The following is a 23,643-nucleotide window of genomic DNA, read 5'->3' as shown; positions in this document are numbered from 1 at the left end:
ATATCCACCATAGCTTTTTGGACTTGGGGGGTCAACGCGGACCTACATACCAAATTTCAACTTTCTAGCTCTTCAACTAACATGATTTCTGGTATATCGGAAAATGCATTTTCCGATTTGCCACGCCCCTAGTGGGCGGATCGGGAAAATTTTAACACTTTATAAATCGGAGTTATACACGAATATGTGTTCCAAATTTCAAGTCTCTAGGTTCAATAGCGGCGAAATGAACTGCGTTCATACGGACAGACGGACGGACGGACGGACGGACGGACAGACGGACGGACAGCAAGACGGACATTGCACAAAACCAATATACTAATTCACTTCGTGAATGAGTATAAAAAGTTCGACTGTAATTAACAAGTCCTAAAATTTAACTTAAAATTAAAAAAACAAAGCTTGACTATCTTTCACAAAAGTCTTGAGCTGAGATCCATTATGTAATCAATTATTGTGCTTTAAGAACATTAGCATATCGACAGCTTTTAGCTAAAGACTGCTTCGTTTCTGCTGTGCGCAGTAATTTCTCCAGTGATGTCATTTTTTTCTAAGCAAAAAAAGCTGGATCAAGGAAAAAAAAAGCTGAAAAAAGCTGGATTCAAGGGAAAAAGGTTGACAAAAAAGCTGACTTTAATTACATATGTATATGAATAGCAAACTATAGGTATTTTTATAAATTATAAATCATATCCTTGATTATATTACATCCAATAAATCATCAATGCATTCTTCCACATCGTTTGGATAGTAATCCTTCTCTTTTATTGATTTTAGGCAGCTGTCTGGTAGTTTATAATTGAAGCAGCACTTATTGTGTCGATGCAGTCCATATCTGAAATTGAGCCTGCGTGCTTTTTTGTAGCCGCATGCGCTTGCAAGTCACTTAATTTGGCAGTTATTGTGCATTTGCAATAACTGCAATATGCCCGTGTTGCGTCTGTGGAGTCCTTCCTTAGCCAATCCTTGAATTCTGTGGCCCGCAGCCATACATCTCGCACTTTTTGCCTATAAACTTCCTTCGGCATGATTTACTACGCAAACGAATTTCACAATGTTCACAAGAAAAGATAACGCGCCAATATCGGTATGCATTTTTAAGAGGAGGTTAGTCGATTAAAGTAACTATCGATACCTTACGTACAATATATTTATTATTAACATATAAATCGTTAAAACAGCTGTAAAAATTTAGAAAAAATTTACTTTGAAAAAAAGCGGTTTGAATTTGCCAAAAAAGCTGGAATTCCCGCTGCCCGCTGTTTTCAAATTTTTCCCGCTATCGCACTTTTAAAAAAGCCAAATCTGACGGCAAAAAAGCGGAAATGACATCACTGAATTTCTCCAGCCACTCCAGCCTTGCTGAAAATACGATTTATCGACATCGAGAAAATTCCATCGATCTATCTAACAAAAGAAAGTCCATCGATACTATCGATATTTCCATCGATGGATTTGCAGCACTAGTGCCGACATTAACTAAAATATTATCGGTAACACGTTCTTTGCAAATTTAATTGATTAGTTTTTATTTGTATTGCATTAATATGTGATAAATACGATGTCATAATTATATTTATTGGTCAACTGATTTAGAAATACTTTTTTTACTATTAATATTAGCAGCTTGTCTATTAAAAAACTTGTAAAAGCAGCCACACACCTCGCGTAAAAATGGCGCAAAATGCACCCAATTGTAAAGACACACAGGTATGTAGATAGTTATTTTTGAAAATGTCTATGTATATAGAATTTCAATTTATTTATTTCGCTGAGTGCTCAATTTGCAGGAAATTCAATTCAAATTGCACGACAAGTTTTTGGCGTTTCGAAAATGCGGCGATCCGCGCAGCAACGTGAATCTATTAGCAGTCTCTAGTAGTCGTGGACTGCTCTTCGCCGGTCATCCCAATGCGCCGGAATTAAAGGGTATTTTCACTATTCCTTGTTAGTTCTTGAAACACTAATCTAAAGTAATCTCTGATTGATAGTCATCATCGTTAAGGATATAGCTGCACACAAGACGAGTGGAAAGCAGCCTTTGGTGCGACTCATCAACCTACCCAATAAACCTAACATCATATCCTGCAGCTCCGATGGAAATCTGCTGGCCATTAACTATACGCAGCCGAATGGCACTAGCATGCTGTCCATATATGCCGTGCAGTCCTTTATGAGTCCCGAGGTGCGAATCGTGTATAATATACGATTAGCTCCCGAGGATAATGTCCTCGGGTTGCAGCTGCTATGGAATCCAGTGCTGCCCAACAGCCTAGCCGTGGTGCTAAGCAACGGAGGATTGGCAATGTATGCCCTAAAGGATGGTGGCAACTTCGAGCTGCATTCGCTGGACAAGAGTCAGCAGGTGAAGTGCGGCTGCTGGTCACCCAAGGGCAAGCAGCTGGTGCTCGGCTTTCCCAGTGGTCGCCTGCAACAATTCAAGCCGGATCTAACACCCGCCAAGACGCTGCCTTGCCCACCTAATGTGCACGATGGTCCCTTCGATACGATTGCCGTGCACTGGTTGTCTACGTTCCAGTTTGCTGTGATTTTCTTGCAGCAGGGCGAGGACTGCAACCCTGCCTTGTACATAGTCAATGCCCCCAAGGCAGGCGTGCCCACCTACACGAACTACTACGACATTTGCTACAGTCTAAATGGACCACGCATTCATCAGTTCCAATTCACGCATGTACCCCAGTGGAATCTTCTCTTGGTTAGCTCGGCAAACGGCGTGGAGGTCGGAGTACTAGGTACCTCGGAGGCGGGCGATACGCCCAGTTGGCAGCAGCTAACGTTGTTGGATGAGGCGCGAATTGAGATGCCGCTGAGCGAAGCTACGCAGGAGGAGACATTCCCATTGGGCTTCGCCATGGACATCTCCAGCACACATCAGCTCAGCATCAACGAGCAACAGCTGCCCACCATGCCCATGGTTCATGTCCTGGGGACCGATGGCACCTTGCTCGCCTTTAACTTTCTCAATCTCCAGTCGGGAGCCGTTTCCATTTGCTCTCCGGCGCCGCCTTTGGCGGACACTTCTGGGAAATTTGTTGCACTGGATGCTCTATTAGGCGCCGGGCCGCAGCCACCAGCAGCTGTGCCAGCAGCAGTTGCAACTGCAGGGCCTGCAGCTCCAGTGGAGGCCAGTACGCCCGCCCCCCTTCAAGACATGTCCTTTGCCTTCACATCCAACATAGTCACGTCCACTCCGGCGCCCACGAAGGATAAGCCGTCGTCGATGTTTGCTGGCTTTGCAGCCAACGAGTCCAACAAAATGCAGTCCACGTTTAGCAGTGGACCCACTGCCTCGCTTAACTTCGGCGCTGCTGCAGCCAATCCGTTGCCTGCGCCCAGCTTCGGCGGCTTTGGAGCTGGCAAGGCTGCAGCCCCAGCATCGACATCTATGTTTAGCCTGCCAGTCGGGGGCAACACTGCCCCAAGCTTAGGCAACTTGAAGGCAGCTGCTCCTGCACAACAGGCCATTCCATCGACCGCGTCTGTTGCCAATAAGGGCAACAGCAACAGCAAACCTCTTTATACAGTGCCCCCTATTTTCACGCCCGCGCCTGCTGCTATCCCGAAGCAGCTGGCGACTGCGAGCAAGAGCTCCGATTTCAGCGTTGGTGAAGTGGACGACGTGATCGTAGAGATCATGAACGTGCAGATTAGTGCGTTCAGTGAACAGATCGAGCAGCAAAAACAGCAGACAAGAGCCCTACTTGCTCAGGTAAGACCTATGCTGCTTCCCGTCTTATGCAATCAAAAAATGTAAACTCATTGATAGATTGAGTCACCATCCACGATCAAGTCTTATGCCAAGCGACTGGAAGATCTGCAAGAGCTAAACGATCAAGCGAACGATGTAGACTTCGAGCTGGATGTTCAGGGTTTGCGTCATGCTCTAAGCGAAGCCTATGTCATGACCGCCGATTGTCGCGCCAAGCTGGAGGTCTTTAAGAAACCAGAGTAAGTGCAGATTGCCAACAGTGATTGCCTGCAATTCCATATATATTTTTTTCCAGCATAACGCGCTTGATGAGTTCCACAAACTTTGATGCAGCTGGACGCCGCATACTATCGCGACTACGGAGCTACTTGGCTGCCAACCAGGCGCAGCTGCAGCTGGTTCAGCAGCAAATTGACGTTCAATGGGAGCAGTACCAGGATGTGCTGCGTCGCAATTCCAAGTCGAAAATGAATATGCCCTGTTTGGAAGGCATCTATCAGCGATTGACGCGCCTGCAGAACTCGACCTCCGATCAGCGCATTCTGCTGAACAACATCAAATCGAAGCTAAAGGAGCGCGGATTGCTGCAGTCCGCCATGCTAAGCCAGGAGTCCAGCCGCAATCGTACTAATGAAGCGTGGGTATACAGTATAGAGAATGTAAATATCGTTGATTATCCTATTGCTTTCGCGACAGCGTCGACACTTTGGCGGACTCCATACTCTCTATGAACTTGAGTCATGTAGTGGACACAAACCGTGCCAAGCTATCTCAGCAGAAGCTGAAAAGCATTCGACAGCTGCTGCAGCAGCGCCCCGTAACCGTCATCCGTCCACAGAGGCCGGATCGTGTGGGTCTAAAGTCTGAAGTGGTTTTGGAGACAAAGCTCAAAGCAGAGCTTAAGAAAAAGGCAGAGGCAGCCGCTGCGCGTGCTAAGCCAGCTGTGGCTCACAAGGCAACTCAGGCAGCTGCTGGAGTGCCCACGCAGCTGGCCAAACCCACAGCCTCCAAACCCACCACCTCCAAGCCAGCAGCCGCTGCTGCCGGTGAGAAGGCGCAGAGCGGTCCTGCTGTGGCACCTGCACTGGCACATACGCCTGCGCCGTCGCCGTTTAGCTTCAGCCAGAGCAGTCCGTTTGTGAAAACCACGACGTCGACGATGACCACGACTACGGTGAGCACTGGTGAAGCTGCACAGCCTAAATCATCATTTTTTGGTGGCGCTGGTGGTGGTGCTGCGCCATTCAGCTTTGGTGGGGCGAAGCCCATGATGCCTTTCGGCGAACACAGTGCGACGACTAAGTCTCAAAGTCCAGCTGCGGCTGCCCCCTCTCCCTTTGCGGGCTTTGGCAATCTCAGTGTCAGTGTAGAAGCAGCCAAGCCTAAGCAACCAGCGACACCCGCCAAGGAAATGAGTGTGAAGCCTGCAGAGACTAAAAAGGATATGCCACCGCCTGTGGATCTGTCAGCCCCCGCGGAATCTGCGAAGACTCAGGCACCAAGCAGCGGTTCAGCGAAAGCTGAGTCAGCTTCTAAGCCCTTTAGCTTCGCTGGCTTTGGCAGCAATGCAGGCAGCACTGTTGGCGGCGGCAGTTCGACGTTCAGCTTTGGTGGCTTTGGCGGCTCAACCTTTGCTGCCTCTACTTCTGTGCCCGCAGCTGCTCCAGCGGCTGCTCCTCAAGCTGCAACCACGACAACCGCAAGCAGCAGCAAGTCCGCTACAACAGCAGCGCCCACTGTGACTCAAGCAGCTACTGTTGCTACTTCTGCTGCAGGCAGCGATGCAGCCAGTTCCTTCAGCGCGGGCAGCACCACTTCGTCTGCTGCATCCATTACCACCAGCAGTGCTTTGCCCATTGACAATTTATTTGACTCTGTGAGCATTTGCCAGCCCCAGTCTAAGGACAACGCAGCAGGTGAGTAACTATAACTTGTAACTCGGTGCTTAATCCTTGATAATCTTCTGTTATTCTAATCACAGTCACTGTTCCGGCTAACATCTTTAGTGGCTTTCGTCAAGGTGTCACTAGCAGCTTTCCAGCTGTTTCCGCCGAGGGCGATTCCAGTAAGAGTTTGTTTGGTGGCGCAGTCAGCACAAGTGTTGCAGTTAGTCACACACCAGCAACACTAGCAACAACAACAGCAACGTGTGCAGGAACCGCATTAGCATCAACAACATCAGCAGCACCAACAGAAGCTACAGCTACAACTGCAGCTACAGTTACATTGCCAACGCCGTCGGGAACACCAGTTGCAACTACAGCTACATCTGCTTGTGGCACTACAGCACCCACTTCTACAGCTATGAGAGTCAGCACCACGAATGCAGCTGCTGCGCCAGGCAGCAGCTTCTCGTTCGCAAATTCCTTCAGCAACCTGGGCACGACCAGCGGCGCAGCTGGTGGTTCTACAGCAGCAACCAGCTCAGCTACGTCCGTGACGAGCAGTACACCTGGCTCAATTTTTGGTGGGTCGAACGCCTTTGCCCCCGCAACAACGGTCAGCAGTCCGTTTGGAGCCCCTACTCCTGCTGCAGTCAGTGTTTCGCAGCCGCCGACGGCTAATATTTTTGGCAATGTGCCCAAGCCGGAGCCAAGCGTGTTTGCCACCAGCCCAGCTGCCCCTCCCACTGGTCTTTTCGCGGCTGCAGCGACGAGCAACCCGTTGCCATTTGGTAGTTCCCCTGCCGCGCCGGCTGCCACCGGTGCCAGTTCTGGCGGCAGCATCTTTGGGCAAACTGCAGCTCTTAAGCCCTCCGGGTTTGGCTCTGCTGCCAGTGGCGGCTCTATTTTTGGCGGTGGCAGCAGTGCTGGCAGTCCTTCGCTCTTTGGCGGCAGTGCTGCTGGTGGATCCTCAATTTTTGGTGGCTCTGGCAACAACACGCAAAGTCCTACGGCCGCAGCGCCCTCTGGACCCATCTTTGGACAGAGTTTGTTTGGTCAGACGGCTGCCTCTGGGGGCGGAAATGTTTTTGGCAACGCCAACTCTGCCCAGACTCAGCCATCGGCCTTTGGTGGAGGCGGCTCAATTTTCGGTGGCGCTGCCAGTACAACCTCGCCAGTTTCCTCTGGAGGTTCCATCTTTGGGGGTGGCAGCAGCTCTGGTGGTTTTGGCAGCTTCAGCCAAACAACACCCACGCCTGGCGCTTTTGGCGGTGGCGGCGTGTTCGGCCAGAGCGGTGGCACCTCGGTGGCCCAATCCGGGTTCGGCTCGCCTCAACAGCAAACCCAACCGCCGACTGTTGCCTTTGGAGCCAAACCAGTGTTTGGCGGGAGTCCTGCCTTTGGTGCAAGCCCCACATTTGGTGGCGCTCCCACATTTGGTAGTCCCAAAGGTTTCGGCACGTTTGGAACCAGTTCCGGAATCGTAGCTCCTGCAGCTTTTGGTGCTCCAGCTAAGCCGCCAGAGGGTAATATCTTTGAAACGCTCGGTGGTACCGACACAGGTCTGTCCTTTGGCAACTTGGCCCAAACAAGTAACCCGAATAACCAAAAGCCCAGCTATGGCGGGTAAGTGATCTCTCTTCCTCCGAATTGGGAATCTGACTCATCATTTCTGATATTATTTCACAGCTCCTCCTTCATGACGTATCGATGAATTGCTTCCTTTGTACGATGAGTGTGAATTGAATTGAATAAATTTTGATCATATATGTATTTGTAAGCATAAGCATAAGTGACTCTTTTAATTTTCAATGGCGATAGTCCGTCACCGTGGTATTTCAACGGAATTTCAATAAAAGCAAAAACCGTGGCTATTGTTAACCCAAATTTAGTGTTGCCTAGTTGGCAAACTCATGAGAAAGTACAATTTGGAACAATCTCGAATACAAATTTACACCTTAAGCACTCTGAAAATTTCGTGAGCTAATATAGAAACAAACACTATCCCAGCGAGAACAATTACGTGTACGCCACTTCTGCAGGACCCAGGATCTTGGTGAAATGCCTTTGAACTTAATTAACTAAATGTCGCAACAATACTGTACTGGCACCCAGAAGGACATAACCACGACTACGAACGAAGTGTTAGACAACGGAAACTCAAGCGCGCCATTTTAGTTAGCTTTGTTGTTTATTGGCGTCTGTATAATTGTCATTGTAGCAGAGAAAGCCCAAAGTCACGACTCGTCGTATGCGACTACGATCGAAGGGAAAAAGGTGCGCTTTTGCAATACAATCGCTCACTGCGAAAAAATGAATATAATTTGCGTAACGTAAATTGATCTCGTAGCAAATATAATAAATTTTAATGGAAAACAAGTAAGAAGGCTCTAGTCGAGACTGCTCGACTAGGAGATACCCTGAACCCTCCAAGCTGATATTCTTATCATTCTGCACTTCTTTTATGCACGCACACACGCGCCCGCGCTTTGCTAACTGCGCAGTAAGCAGCGACTGCGCTTGAGCTGCGCTGCAGTGTGGGCAATAGTGTGAGAATTTACTAGAATAACTTCTTTTGTAAACAGACGATAATTCTAGTACTTGAAATACGTTTTTTGCAAATTGGGGGCGGTTCAGGGTATAACAAGTAAGAAAGCTGTAGTCGAGACTGCTCGACTACGAGATCCCCTGAATCCTTCGAGCAACTGATATTTCAATAACTATTCGCACATGCACACACACGGCTTACTATGGGAACTTAATTGCCTAATAACTTTTCTTGTGTATCTTCATGAAATTTTCAGGTTATGATTAAAATATAGATACATATGTATGCATTTGCAAAAGCACAAGTCCTTTGTATATGAAATACAGTAGCTCACAGATTTTTTCGTGTAGCGGTATAGTAGGATTTTAAAGCCGTATTTTCGCTAAATTAGTAAAGATATCCAAAAAATTTAAATTGGGTCTTATTTATCAGTCATTCATTATATTTTAACACACTTCATACTTTTTCTGTTCTAAAACATAACATTTAAAACTAAAGAAAACTAAAATAACTCGATGTTTCCATGTCACAGCTTATTTCACTTTCAAAGACTTTACTGTCCGAGAATTCTTAAATTGGGATTTGACCTCCTCTTTAAAGTGTGATTCCATCTAGTTAAACAATTTTCGGGCGACTTCGCTGGAAATTTTCGGCTATTCCTCCAATAGGGCCGTTTTGAGTTTTTTTTTTTTTATATTGACCTATTCCGAATGGTTACGCCCAATTTTGCCCACAAATTTTCCTTAACGTTCAGGTATGACCACTGGGCTAGTGGATTGACCACATTTAGACAGTTTCAGATCAACCAGGAGTGGACAATACCCAGTTTTTTTGGTATTTTGGAGCAAATTCTCCTTTAAAAAGTATAGATACATATATAGGTTTATATTACGATCAATGAAAACTGCCTAGCTCATAGTTGGTTTTAGGTGCTGATCTTGGAGCTCCTTCTGCCTGTTATATACTTTTAACAAAACCATTATAGCCATTATAAATATAAGTATAAAACAAATCAGAAAAATCTGCACGGTCTTGTTGAACATATTTATCATTTTTATTATCTAATAAATATTACACACGGAAATCAAAGCATTCGTTATGCCTATTATGGTATGTCAAAAATTTTAGATCCCATTTTGAACTTTGTAAGTTGAATTTAGTCATCAATTTCCTTAGGGCTCTAGGCTAGCCAGAAAAACAATTATAGTTTTATAATAATAATAAAAACGGAACTGAAGTCAACGTTTAGCAACAGCTATTACACATTTAATTCTCGATTGGTTACACATATACAATAATATGCATATAATTAGTGCGCGTAGTTATACATTAATAAAAATATATATTTAGTAAATATTCATACATGGATATATGTATATATATATAGCATGTTAGGACAGAACTAAACAAAAACGTTGACGAAATAAAGGCGAACGCGAACGCTTACAAATAGTATATGTCGTATATAGCATATGTATAAATAGTGAAAAATAGACAAAAACATTTTACATACATGTAGTATACATATATAGATTAGTATAAATAATTATGCATATATATTTATATATAAAGGTTTAGATTTAGATTTAGGTGTAGGTTCTATAAATGCAATTCGTAATTTGTTTTTCTTTTTATACTTTATAATATTTAATTAGGTCTAACTTAGGTTGGTAATTGTTAATTGTTAGAGATTTACATGCGACTACCCAGCTTAGATGTTTGTTATCCGATTTATGTTTAGGATTTTCTTTACTTTCTTTTAGTTTGCTTGCTTTTCATTTATTAAATACGTTTAGCACACATTTAGTTACTGTTAACATTATTATTATTATTACTGTTTTATTATTATTATTATTATTCCATTTCTATTATTATTTAAACTAATTCTACAAAAACACTGCGCAACAATTGTTGAAAATTCGTAAGCTTTTTGTTCTTGATTTTCTTTTCATTTCATTTGTTTGCCTTTTGTTGTTGTTCGTTTTTCCGTTTCTTTGTTTTTTTGTTGAGCAACTTACTAACTTAAAAAGAATTTTTACTCTTTTCTTTGAGTGTACGGAGCGTTTAAAACGACCGTTAGCTGATTTTGAAGTTTTCGTATTATCGTTTCTTTGTTTTGATCTTTAGCGTTATCTTTGTCATTTTGGTTCTTTAAACAACTGTATTCTATCTACAAAAGGAAACTGTTGCTACAATTCGATTCTCTTTGACAGTACGTTGGCGGGGGAATGTTCTTATATGTCATATTTTTCTCCTTTTTCTGAATTTTTTTTTTTCGGGCGGGACAGTTTTTTGTGGCGGTGTGCGTTGGCGGTGTGGGCGTGGCACATGCAATGACTTGCTTAAAGCTTGTACACTCAACCATGTAAATGTGTGTGTGACTGTATTTAAAATTGATATAAACGGGAAAACAGGTTTCGAAATACGAAAAAAAGTTCAGGGAAAAGTGAGGAAATTTTAAATATCCTTAGATTTTTGGCAGGGGCTACAGTTGCGTTCATATACATATAGTCGTATATTTTTCAGTTAATGTGTGCTTTTATATGTACATCGCCTGGGTAGCTTGCTAGTAAGTATATAAAGATAGTATATATATATATATATATATATATATATATATATATATATATTGGAAAATGCAAAAGCAGGGACGCTCCTAGGGACATAACATAGAGTTTGCATTAACATTTAATTTTATATCTGTATGTATGTGTGTATATAGAGAGTAGAAGTGGAAAACTTGAAGATAAAACAATATAAATAATGTTAACACAATTTTAAATTGTTAATGTGACGACGAGAGTCGGTGTCAATGTAATCTGAGCTGTTAGCAGTAACAGTTTACAGTAACAGTCATTTAACTGTGAATAATGACTTTAACAGCCTTACGTAAAAAGGAAAGAATACTAGATGTTATTGACACTAACCGAAAAATGCTGTTAATGAGTTATCATTATATAACAAGTTTGTCAACAATATTCATAGTTTAAAGAAAGTTGAGGAATTTTGATCTAAAACGGACGACAGTTTTCCAGCTCTACCTAATATAGAGTATATATGTGTATATATGAATATAAATATGGCATATGATATATGTATATATATATGTATGTTTTTGGAGGCAATATAGAGTGAGCGCAGTAGTTGTAGTATTAAAGGGGGAAAAGTTTTGCCTCCTATGCTAGTAGTCAGAGTGGGTTAGTGGAGTAGATTTGAGCAAAGAAGGCGACATGCTGATGATAATATTGATAATGATGATGATAATGATGACGATGAATCTATTCGTGTTACTGATGAGCCCTGTGCTTCTCGAGGATTTGGGTTCCGGTTGGGTTCGTTAAGGTATTCGAAGCCGATCGAATACCTATTGTTGTACTACCAGTGCATCAGACGCAGCTGATCGAGAATGCGCTGCTTAAAGAAGGTGCCCAGCATTCCAAAGACTGTGGATACGGCAGCGATGCCCATCATGACCTGCATGACGCAATGAATGCCGGACAGTTCCTCGTCCGTTTGCCGGTGGCGATGCCGCGTTCGATGATGACGTCGGCTGCCCAGCCCACTGCTCTCGTGCAGCCGCTGCAGACTCTCCATGTCCTCATCGAATTGCGGTATTATGGCCAAGTTGATGACCTCCGTTTTGGACAGCAGCTGTTCATTGGCAATTGTGTGAGCTTCGGTGGCGCCTTTGCTGGTGGCTTCATTGTGCTCTCGCTCCCGCTCTCGCTGCCGCTCCAGCTCACGCACGCGCGATCTCTCGTCTAGCATGGTATTATCTAGACTGAAGTCAAAGTCACGCCCTGTGGGCAGTTGGCCCAGCGGTGGCGGCGACTGCTGCTTGGATGTGGGATATTCGGCCAGATTGACTTTGGTGAGGAAATGTAGGTTGCTGCTCGGCTTGTGCTCGCCCTGTCGTGCGGGCTGAGCAAGTAGAGACCGGGGAGTTGCGTCAGTGACGCCCAGCATTGGCAATTGGTCGCGCACACGCGTCTCCTGGAACTGATTTTTCTTGATGCCCAGAACCTCGGACAAGGGTCGATTGATCATGGGGAGCAGTGAATCAGAGGTGGGTCGTATTATGAAGCTGCCACCGTTTGGCGCATGGGCCGACGGTTCCAGTATTTCGGGCTGCATATGCTTGGGTGTCACAGCTGAGCCAGAGGCCGGAACTGGTCTGTCTCCAGCGCTTTCATCCTCGCTGTCCGTGTAGACCGAATCGTCAGAGGAGTCGTCCGAAGAATCATCACTGTTCGCTTTGGCCTGCTCGGATGCTGATTTGGCAGAGCTAGAGCTGGTGAACTTATGCGTCAGATTGCGTATGGGCTCGTACTTGGAGCTCTCCGAATCACCACGATAAAGCAGCGCCACCTTGCCATCGGGTGTTAGAACGGGCGTTATTTTTGGATGTGGCGACGGAAAACGATGACTGCTCTCCGGATCCGGTGACAAGGCATCGAAGTCTGTGAACTGTGTCGCTGGCTTCTGCTGTGCCTGCTCCTCTAGCTGCTTGTTCGCATCTAGCTGATGCTGCTGCTGATCCCCATCGGCATTGGTGGGCGTCTGCTGATAGACAATGCCCACCTTGCCCAGGGGCGTGGATATAATTTTGATCGCGTCATTACTATTCTTGCGGAAATAATGATTCGAGCCGGAGTTGCTTTTCGAGCGTTGCGACCCAAAGAAGCCAGCGCTGTCGCCATTGTCAGGGTATTCATCATCGACACCGTCATCGTTATCCTCGCCATCCTCATCATCGTTAGCAAAATGGCCGCTGCTCTCGCGCAGATCAATCGCAGTGCTCGGCACGGCCACCGCTATAGCCGGCTCCTGCTGCTGACTCTCCGTGAGCAGCTTTTTCCGAATATTCTCCAGGTGCAGTTGCCTGTAGCTGTTGTTTGGCCTGAAGCGTGACTTGTAGCCGGCGCCGGCGCCGGCGCCGCTGCCCTCCTCATTCAAGAAATGCTCCTCGTCGGCACGCGGACGCGTTGTGCGAGGTCGCTCCAAGGCTAGACGCTCATCGTCCTCGTCATAACCCATGTCTTCTTCTTCGTCGCTCGGCTGCGGCTGCTGTTGGGCAGCTTCTGAGATAAGACTCTTGGGATCTGGCAACTGCTCCGGCTCTTCATCATACTCATCATCATTATCTTCATCATCGGCATCCTCATCTTCATCGTCATCATCTGCAAATAAGCTCGTCACGTCGTCATCATCATTGTCGTCTACGTCCTCGCCGTGGAGGTCCGCTTGCATGCGTTCCGTGTCCGCTTCAATGTCCTCCATGGCATAGTCATCCTCGCCATACATCGCAGCCGAAGCCGCCTCCTTTTTCTCGTCAGCATCAGCCACGCCCAGCTGCTGCTGCCCCGTGCCATTAAATCTACTGCTATGCGGCTTAAGACTAAGGCTAATACTACTGCTACTGCTACTGATACTATTTCTACTACTGTTATCATCATTATCAAAGTTACTGTTATTATTGTTGTTACTCATATTATAAGTTAAGTTTAATTGTGTTCCTAAACTAACATCTAAGCTGCTATTGCTTCGTATAAGCAATGGGGTAGTCGCATCTTTCAGTCAGTAGCATTTCTTGGTGCACCCGCACTTGCGCACAATATCCAAGTTCTTGATATATTTGCGGTTGTTGCTGCATACCATGCGCACCTGTTGAAATAAGAAAGAAAAGTTAACCAGGCGAGTGCAATATAATTGATTCCGTTCATACCTATATAACACTGGACAATATACATATGAAAGGTTTTATGAATACAATTAAGTGAATACAATTAATTGGCCTTCAACTTTACTCTGTTCTGATTTCCAAGGTCCTATTATAGCTTACGCCAAGTACTTGTAGTATATTACAATAATAATAAATAAAATCAATGGAATTTAATAATAACTACATTTTTATACCCTGAACCCATTGAAAATGGGAAATCAGGGTATAATGGTTTTGTTAAAAGTATGTAACAGGCAGAAGGAGGCGTGGCAGACCCCACAAAGTATATATATTCTTGATCGGGGCGACAAGCTGAGTCGATTTGGCCCTGTCCGTCCGTCCGTCCGTCCGTCCGTCCGTATGTATGAACGCGTCGATTTCAGAAGATATAAGAGCTAGAGACTTCAACTTTTTTTTAAAATGTCCGTATATATCACGCGCAGATCGAGTTTATCACTAAAAAACGATAACTCATTCCAATATTTTTTATCGATAAAAAACCTTATCGAAGATCACTTAAATAATTATATCTCCTACATCTTTCAAGCTAGAGTCTCCAAATTTAAAATGTATATTAAGATGAATTTTATAAAATTTCGGTTTTTGTTAAAATTTACCCCCCACACCTAAATCCACCCCCTCACCCTCATCTTTGTAAAAGTCGTATATCAAATACTAGAGACTTGAGCTTCGGTATACACATACATTTTAACATTATGATTACGTTCTGAAAGTTTCATTACGATCGTACGTCTAGAAATTAAATTATTAAATAAGTTTTCATTATATTGCCAACACTGCAGCGCAACCCAAGCGCAATCGCCTGTATATGTGAGTGTGTGTATGCGTGTGTTTGTTTGTATGCGTGTGTGTGTGCGTGTATTTGTATGTATGCGTGTGTGTGTGTGTGTGTGCGTGTGTGTTTGCTAATTATTTTTGAAATATCAGTTGCTTGTAGGGTTCAGGGGATCTCGTAGTCGAGCAGTCTCGACTAGAGCTTTCTTACTTGTTTTATTATGAAATATCGCGAAGACCTCATCGTAGTGATTTTATACTCATTCACGAAAGTCAAATGAGTATATTGGTTTTGTGCAATGTCTCTTTCTTAGATTTATTAATCTCACTACATATACTTCATTATTCAGTTCTACATTACTATTCAAGCTAACATCGTCTTTGTCATCCATTCAAGTCATCGTCTTCTTTCCAATACACAATACACACTTATTTTTTTACCAACATTTGAATATTTAACAAGAAAGCTCTAGTCGAGACTGCTCGACTACGAGATCCTCTGAACCCTTCAAGCAACACACACACATACACACACACACACACACGCACACACACACTCCATACACATCATGCGACTGCGCTTGGGCTGCGCTGCAGTGTTGGCAATATTATGAGACCTTATTTGTTGAATAATTTAATTTCTAAACGTACGATCCTAATGAAACTTTCAGAACGTAATCATAATGTTTAAATATATGTATATACCGATACAAAAGTATCTAGCATTTGAAATACGACTTTTACAAAGATGACGGTGAAGGGGTGGTTATAGGGGTTGTGGGTTAATTTTAACAACAATCGAAATTATATAAAATGCGTCTTAATATATATTTAATTTAATGGGAGACACTAGCTTTAACGATGTGGGAGATAAAATTGTTTAACTGACTTTCGATAAGGATTTTTATCGATAACAAAATAACGGGATGAGTTATAGCTTTTTATACCCTGAACCCATTGAAAATGGGAAATCAGGGTATAATGGTTTTGTTAAAAGTATGTAACAGGCAGAAGGAGGCGTGGCAGACCCCACAAAGTATATATATTCCTGATCGGGGCGACAAGCTGAGTCGATTTGGCCCTGTCCGTCTGTCTGTCCGTCCGTCCGTCCGTCCGTCCGTCCGTATGTATGAACGCGTCGATTTCAGAAGATACAAGAGCTAGAGACTTCAACTTTTTTTTAAAATGTCTGTATATATCACGCGCAGATCGAGTTTATCACTAAAAAACGATAACTCATTCCGATATTTTTTTATCGATAACCTTATCGAAGATCACTTAAAAAATTATATCTCCTACATCTTTGAAGCTAGAGTCTCCAAATTTAAAATGTATATAAAGATGTATTTTATACAATTTCGCTTTTTGTTAAAATTTACCCCCCACCCCTAAATCCACCCCCTCACCCTCATCTTTGTAAAAGTCGTATATCAAATACTAGAGACTTGTGCTTCGGTATACACATACATTTTAACATTATGATTACGTTCTGAAAGTTTCATTACGATCGTACGTCTAGAAATTAAATTATTCCACAAATAATTTCTGATAATATCGCCAACACTGCAGCGCAACCCAAGCGCAATTGGCTGTATATGTATGTATGTATGTGAGTGTGTGTGTGCGCGTGTGTTTGTTTGTATGTGTATGTGTGTGCGTGTATTTGTTTGTATGCGTGTGTGTGTGTGCTAACTATTATTGAAATATCAGTTGCTTGTAGGGTTCAGGGGATCTCGTAGTCGGGCAGTCTCGACTAGAGCTTTCGTTCTTGTTAGTGATAAACTTGATATGCGCGCGATGTACGTACATTTAAAACAAATTATCTAGCTCTTCTATCTTATGAAATCGACGCGTTCAAGCATACAGACAGACGGACAGGGCCAAATCGACTCAGTTTGTTGCACTGATCAAGAATATATATACTTTGTGGCGTCTGCCTCCTTATGCCTGTTACATACATTTTAACAAAACCATTATACCCTGATTTCCCATTTTCAATGGGTTCAACTGCATTCACAGTGCTCACTTCTTTTTTATTTTTTATAAGTATTTGCTAATTTTATTGTCCTGACTCAGACATAATTTAGTTGAATTTATAAGTAAGTTAATAATCGAGCAATATATTTATTCGAAAAACTTGCGAAACGATTTGTGTATTAGTTAAAATCGACTTTGAACATTTTAAATAGGCAGGCCATAGGCAGATGGAACTAAATGCCAAATTGAGGCAAGCCTAGATTGTGGATTCAAGCATGCCCGAACTGGTCTCTTGGCCACCCCAATAATAACTATAATTAAAACGTCTAATTGGTGGTATGGAATGAATAAATGTAGTGCTAATGTAATCGTATTGTACACTTACCTTGCGTCTTCGCACAATTTTGGCCGCGCAGCATTGATTGCCGCAACCGCCAACGCATTTAGCGTACTTCAGCGGCTGCCTGGAGCGGCAGTCGTTCTCCGTGTAATACTCGCGCACCTGCTCCTTGCGACACGTCGCGGCGGCTGCAGTAAAAAGTGGAGTCGAACGGGAAAATGCAATTAGTGAACCGCCTTTGACAAGAAGACGGCGGCGTCGGCCGGCTAATGAGATTACGCACACACGCACCCACACACACAGCCACAGACACACCTGGATCACCTGTCCTTTCTTGCTAGTCTAGTTACATGAGAGATGAAATGGGCGTGTAATGTTTGATGTGTGTTTGATATAGGTTTTGTATGTGTGTGTGAGCAAGCAAATGAAGTTATGCAGCATAGCCTAGCGGATGCGTTGCGATTCGGGGCAGCTGAAAGGCTGGAGAAAGGCTGTCTAAGTTGTCAGAAAGTTGGCCGACTGGCATATAATTTTCTTTAAATTATAAGTGCGTCTAGCCCCCGTCGCCCCCTACCCTAACTGCTGAAAACTGACAACGAGTTGGTACAACTTTACGGAAACTTTGTAATATGCCCATATTTGCACTCAATTTGCTCGATGTATAGAGCAAGGTGCTTTATTTAATGCCTAGACATTTAGGATATTTAAGAAATCAATCTGAGGTATGCGTCTTTAGTTGTTTCTCTGTTATATTTCGAATATTAATATCGTCACGCATTAATATATCCTTGAGTATCCAGCAGATAAGATGGCAATTCACGCTAAAAATACGATATCTGACTATTGATCCTTACAGATTACCAATGAATAAACCATGAGATCAGGGGATATACACACATATATGTGCATAATTGAAGAGGATTGCTTAAATAAAATAAAGTTAAGCATTTCGTTTGCAATGATAAAATGTTATAGATCTCCCAACGTTCAAGAATTGAATAATGTTAATAATCGTTTGCCTATTGAAATGGTTTCCACAGTTTCTCTATTGTTTCAGAATCGTAGCACGCAAACCGCTTGACCTGATCGAATGTATGTTAGAATGAGAGATCGCAATATGTACCCGTGATTGTTGGGGGCTCTGTGATGCCCTCACCTTGATCGCAATAGCGTCCGCGCTGGCCGTGCTTGCATTTGCATTGATAGCCATCCTTGGAATTGGCATTGGGCACACAGCGACTGCCGCGACGACACTTGTGCTCCGAGCAGGGATCGACGGGCTCCTGCATGGATAGTAATATGATTAGCAAAACTTTCATGGTTAGCCATCGCACAGACTTACCTCCTTAATGTGCGGAGTCTCGTCCATGAAGTCCTGCTCGTCATCTTCCTCACCCTCAGAGGCGTCGCCCTCCAGCAGGGCACAACCCGGCGTGATTTTCTGCTGCCGCTGCGCATTGCCAAAGTCCACGAGCTTGTGATTGATCCAGACCTCCTTCATGCAGCCCTTGAAGCTAGTCAAGTTGCGTATCTGCCAGTTCTTGTAAGCCTGCTGGGCGGGCTCAACCGGCAGACCGCCCAGGAACATAGGCGTGCTCAATTTCAGATAATCGTTAGAGCCTTCATTTATGATAGACCGGGCCAGGCCTCGATCCACGCGCAGCGTGAAGTTCTTTTTGATGGCCAGTAGCTCGACGGCATGGTATTTGCCATCAGCGACCATTTCGAAGCTGTACATCGTGGACACCGGATAGTTGCCGACATCATAGCTAACGCGTATGCGTCCATTGAACAGCTCCACGGCCAAGTGCGCATCCTGGCCGTCGTACATGAGGATTCCGTTCTGTTCGGCGCTGCTAAACACAATGGTCACATTCGCCTCGGGCCTGGTGCGCAGCGGCTCCAACTCCACGAACGAATTGTTGTGGACGAAGCTGATACTGGTCAAGTACTCGCACCACTTGCCAGTGTAGCCCGGATGGCACTTGCACAAGTAGTCCGAGCCGGCGGCATTCGGCTGGAAGCAAACGCCGTGCTTGCACTCGTGGTTTTGGCACGGCGACGTCTGCGGATACATCATGGAAATTAGGTTGTGGCCCTCACAGTATTTGCCCGTGAAGTCATCCGGGCACTTGCAGACGTAATCGTTGATGCCATCGATGCAGGTGCCGCCATTCTGGCACATGTGATTCTGGCAGTCATCAATGTTGTCCGTGCAGTTGATGCCATGGAAGCCGGCCATGCACTCACAGCTGTAGTGGCTGAAGTGATCCAAGCACTTGGCCCCGTTCGCGCAGGGATTGAACTCCTGGCTGCAGAATTGAATCTTCGTATCGCACCACTCGCCGCTGAAGCCGGGCTGGCACTCACAGCGGTACGACTGTACGCCGTCGATGCAGGTGGCGTTGTTCTGGCAGCGTATGTCTTCGCCCAGGCAGTCGTCGATGTTCGTCTCGCAGCGGGCGCCTGTGTAGCCCGGCGCGCACTGGCAACTAAAGCGCCCCTCCTCCAGCACCGTGCAGGTGGCATTGTTGCGGCAGGGATTGCCGTAGCAGGCGTCGATCATGAACTCGCAATGCCTGCCATGGTAACCCGGCTGGCAGAGGCACTGGTAGTCGCGCTGGGGCAGAGCCAGGCACTGGGCCTTGTTCTGGCAGGGCTGCTCGTAGCAGGCATTGCACTTGGCCAGGATCTCGTTGCGCACCTTGCCACGGCACACGAAGTTCGACGAGGGCGTGGACAGTATCAGCTTATCCTTCATGTGCTCCGGCTCGGCGCAGCGTGCAATGCCTGGCTCCACATAGTCCAGCTTGATCCAGTCCGAGAACCACTTCAGCGAGCAGTCGCAGTACAGGGGATTGCTGCCCAAAGCTCTGCAAGTGTCAGAAGTGGGTGAAGGGTCAACAAAGGCTAACAAACTTAGGGAAGAATTGGAAAGAAGGGCAAGAAACCATTACTCACATGTGTGTCAACGACTTGAGATCCTCGAAGGAGCCCTCCGGTAGCATGGATATCCGATTGCCGTGCAGCGAAAGCACGCGCAGATTATTCAGACCAGACAACGCATGACGTTGCAGGCATTGCAGCTTATTGTACGAAATGATGCTGCAGCACACGGCAAAGAAGGAGAAGCAACATAATAAGATTGGGTCCAAGCGAATGAAAAGCAGAACATGTGGAAAATGAAGCATTTACCAAATTGCAGACACATGCGGCACACACATCGATGATGAAGAAATGAAAGTAATTGCGAAACGTTTCAAGAAAAGAAATGCATTGAAGATGCGAAACCCACATTCGCCTGACTACGCGGATACCCTGTAGATGCGCTGCGCATCGAGCTGCCCACCCCACTATTTGGTCAGATGAGAGATCCGACAGTAATTTGGATAGCACATGCGCGTTTCTGACATTATCCAACAGTGCGATATAATAATAGACCGCAGAGGAGATGCGTACAGGGTATAAACACGCCACAGCTTTGATTGCAGTCTGCAGATTGTGCACACAAGCGGTATAGGGCGACGACAACTAATGCTTAAGCACGAGTCACGACTTAACGTCTCGAATGAATTTCGTGGCCGGTCGAGACGAGCCCAGGCCAAGGGTGGCGGACATTGCCACCGCGCCGCACCGCCGAGCCACACTTATAGCCACAGCTAAAGCAAACCGCAAAATGCAATTGCCGCAAAAAAGCAGAAAGCAACGAAAAAATTGTGTCAAGCCCTCTTGACGCTGAAACGTTTCGATTCGATTCGTGTTGCCTTAATGCCTCGTACGAGCCGCATTGTGGCAATTAAAAAGTCATTAGAAATGGGCCCAGTACTTACAGCGTGGATAGTTTGGTTAGATTGGCGAAGGTGTAATTGGATAGTATGGTGATTTGATTGTTGCTGAGATCGCTGCAAACGAAGCAGAGAGAAACAATTTGTGTTTCGATTAGTCGGGGCCTGCAGCAAGCTGTGGCAAGCTGTTACTTACAGTCGTGTAAGGGCACGCAAGTGCCTGATGCGCTCATAATGTATCTGCTCGATCTCATTGGACTCCAGGTACAGCTCGGACGTCTCGGGCGGTATGCCGCGCGGTATTTCCTTCAGTTGATTGCGTGAGCAGCGCACCACAGTGCCGGTGCACGTGCAGGCCGGCGGACAATAGCCATCGCCGAGGCAGCCCTCGTTGTTGTCGCTGCTGCATTTGAATTCGTTGTGCGGCAGATCCTTGATTTGCACGTCACGTACCTTCGCTGGAGCAGCGCAACGTGCCGCACCGCCGCTCAGCGATTTTTTACGCAACCACTCGGCGAACCAGGCCAAATGACAATTACAATTGAATGGATTCGATGCTAGATTCCTACGAAATTAATGGGTAAATGCACAGGTTTTAGTTTAGGTTTTTCAATTAGTTACATATAAGTGTCTAAGCATGAGAAACGAAATGCAAACAACCCGAACATACATATGTAGCTAGGGGTGCAACGACAATTTTCCATCTCTACAAAGCCAATGCATTGACGCTAAGGCTACAATTAATTCGATTCAGAAGACATACTATATTTATATATACATATGTATGTATATTTATATTTGTATCTGCTACAAATCACTGACCAATCTGGCCAATAGAACACCATATCGGTTTGACTATACGACTGTAATTATTTTCTGCAAATGGGCTATACAATCTATTTCTCTAATCTATCTAGTTCCTTTTAAATAAATAAGTATATGACATATAAAGCAAATTAAGACTTCAAATGCATTACTTGATGTAAACGAAATATACATAAGCCAGCTCTACGCTTTGTATGTTAACGCTTAACATCTGTTACTTTGATGAGATACACTTAACATAAATTAAACTTCTATACAAATTTAGATTTCTGGCTAGGGCTATCTATGGAAAATGCAAATCTACCATCCCTCAGGTAATTTTGTTAAAGCTTTCGGTTCTGCTTAGCTTAACTGCAAATCTGATTGACACTAGCCATAATTGTATTATGGGTACAATGATATTCAATAGCAGCCTGGGCTGCACAGCGTTGAATGGCTACACTAATTATTTCCAATTTTGCACTTTTAGCAAGCGAATGTTTGCGGAGCATATGTTCCACTTGCTGCTCACTTGGATATGATTGGGCCGCACATGGAGCAGCATAAGTGCTGCAAGTCCTTTAATTATGCACTCGGCTGAAAGCAGGCGAAACAATGGCTCATAAATTGCATTGGCAATTCCAAACGTTACACCAGGTCCAGACTAATTTAATAAGCAATGCTGCTTTGTCATGCTATCAACATTGGCTAGCAGCTGGCTCTGCGTGTAAGTGTAGGGTGTGTGTGTGTGCGTGTGTAGGGCGAGCAGCCGCAGGCAACTAACTAACACTTTCAGCTGGCACCTACAGGTCCTCCGCCCATCCACCTGACTGATGGAGCATGTGGATGTCGTGTGGTGCACAGCACTTAATGACTTTCATTGATGCTATTTATTAGCTAGTTAAATGAATTTTACAATAATTCTAGATGCGGCCAAAGAACCACAGCACCACGCCCCAGCAGGCACCACACACCACACACACACCAAGTACAGTGCGACCCAACGAAGTTGTTCTTTCGTCGAGACCCACATATGTTACCTAACAGATGGTAAGAGTTAAGGAACGCTTATGGATTCTTTGGAAGGTAGACTAAAAGTCAATCCGTAGTGTAAGATATGCAAATATTTGGGCTCCTTTAGTTGAATTTCAAATTAAGAAACGTGCAGTTTCCAAGCTGTTACCCACATAATAGACATAGAATTTTGAATCCTTAGCATTATCTCCAAGCATTTAATATTATTTACGGCATCCAGCATCAATTGTGCATATGTTTTTGAATATTTTAGTCAATGAAGCCTGTATATCAGAAATTATGTACATTAATTTTCAATTAGCTGTCGATTTCTTGAACCATTACAATAAATCTCAATTGATAACTTTAAATATGAATCAGTAAGCAAGGCAGTGATGATTTCCTTTAAAGTTACTCTTCGTTTAACTCAGCGAAGTTCTACTGTATATGCTTTAGTGCTCTTTATTGAACTCAATTTTAATTAATTAAATCATCGAAGGCGGTGCACGCCCGCAAATGTGTGTGTGTGTGTATGGGTGCGTGTACGTGTACGTGTACGTGTACGCGTGTGTAGTGAGGGTTGATTTACAGCAGTCAGGCACAACAATGTGGAGCAACTCAGTCACACTGTAGTTGGGATACACGAAGACAGCGGGTTAGCCATGAGCTACATATATGAGATATAAACAAGTATGTGTGTGTGTGTAGTTCTTATCGTAGGCAGCACTGCTATAAATTGAAGTTCAATAGAATTATATACAATAGTTGTTGGCATGCAACGAAGAAAAACTGATTTGTTAAAGCGGCAGCAGCACCAGCAGCAGCAGCATTCCCATTAGCAGAAGCAACCGAGCAGCAGCAGCAGCAGCAGCAGCAGCAGCAGCTTCTGTTTTGATGTGAAATGCTGGCAATCAGATGAAGTTCAACTGGGGAACAATCAAAGCCATTAACCTCATTTTACGTGCCTGTGCGCTGTAAGCGAAGGGCGATGGATGGGACGTGGGCGGGGTCATGTAAACTAAGAACGGGGCAATTAATGCCAAAG

At 44.6% G+C, this 23,643-nt stretch overlaps 3 protein-coding genes and 1 long non-coding RNA gene across 4 annotated transcripts in view; 1 reads left to right on the top strand and 3 right to left on the bottom strand.

Annotated features, from left to right (window-relative positions):
* Positions 1–600: 600 nt before the first annotated feature.
* LOC149091256 (uncharacterized) lies at positions 601–1,327 on the bottom strand. Its single transcript, XR_016196951.1, has 2 exons — positions 1,207–1,327; positions 601–1,034 (listed from the first exon to the last, which is right to left on the bottom strand). It is a non-coding gene; the product is annotated as an uncharacterized LOC149091256 (long non-coding RNA).
* A 207-nt stretch (positions 1,328–1,534) lies between these two features.
* Nup214 (nuclear pore complex protein Nup214) lies at positions 1,535–7,405 on the top strand. Its single transcript, XM_030388073.2, has 8 exons — positions 1,535–1,710; positions 1,791–1,929; positions 1,992–3,730; positions 3,788–3,969; positions 4,026–4,367; positions 4,427–5,646; positions 5,712–7,239; positions 7,303–7,405. Exons 1-8 carry the CDS (start codon positions 1,675–1,677, stop codon positions 7,325–7,327), a joined length of 5,211 nt encoding a protein of 1,736 aa, XP_030243933.1. The 5' UTR covers positions 1,535–1,674; the 3' UTR covers positions 7,328–7,405.
* Positions 7,406–9,401: 1,996 nt separating this feature from the next.
* The window catches only part of Diap2 (Death-associated inhibitor of apoptosis 2), an 84,757-nt gene continuing 70,515 nt past the window's right edge, over positions 9,402–23,643 (bottom strand). Inside the window, exon 4 of the mRNA XM_089261104.1 lies at positions 9,402–10,412. The gene's annotated coding sequence lies outside the window, so the exon portion shown is untranslated. The remainder of the gene's footprint in view (positions 10,413–23,643) is intronic.
* Positions 9,402–23,643, bottom strand: part of sli (slit guidance ligand) — a 45,503-nt gene continuing 31,261 nt past the window's right edge. The window contains 7 exon segments of the mRNA XM_089261064.1: positions 9,402–13,825; positions 17,041–17,183; positions 18,119–18,278; positions 18,338–19,868; positions 19,957–20,100; positions 20,826–20,897; positions 20,977–21,345. Of these exon segments, the coding sequence (XP_089117190.1) occupies positions 11,537–13,825; positions 17,041–17,183; positions 18,119–18,278; positions 18,338–19,868; positions 19,957–20,100; positions 20,826–20,897; positions 20,977–21,345 (4,708 nt within the window). The 3' untranslated portion in view covers positions 9,402–11,536.

The sequence above is a fragment of the Drosophila navojoa genome, chromosome 5 (genome assembly GCF_054131105.1).
Source record: "Drosophila navojoa isolate 15081-1374.11 chromosome 5, UAZ_NAV_1.0, whole genome shotgun sequence".
NCBI lineage: Eukaryota > Metazoa > Arthropoda > Insecta > Diptera > Drosophilidae > Drosophila > Drosophila navojoa.
Note: the sequence above shows the minus strand (reverse complement) of the source record. Positions and strands in the feature narration are given on the sequence as shown.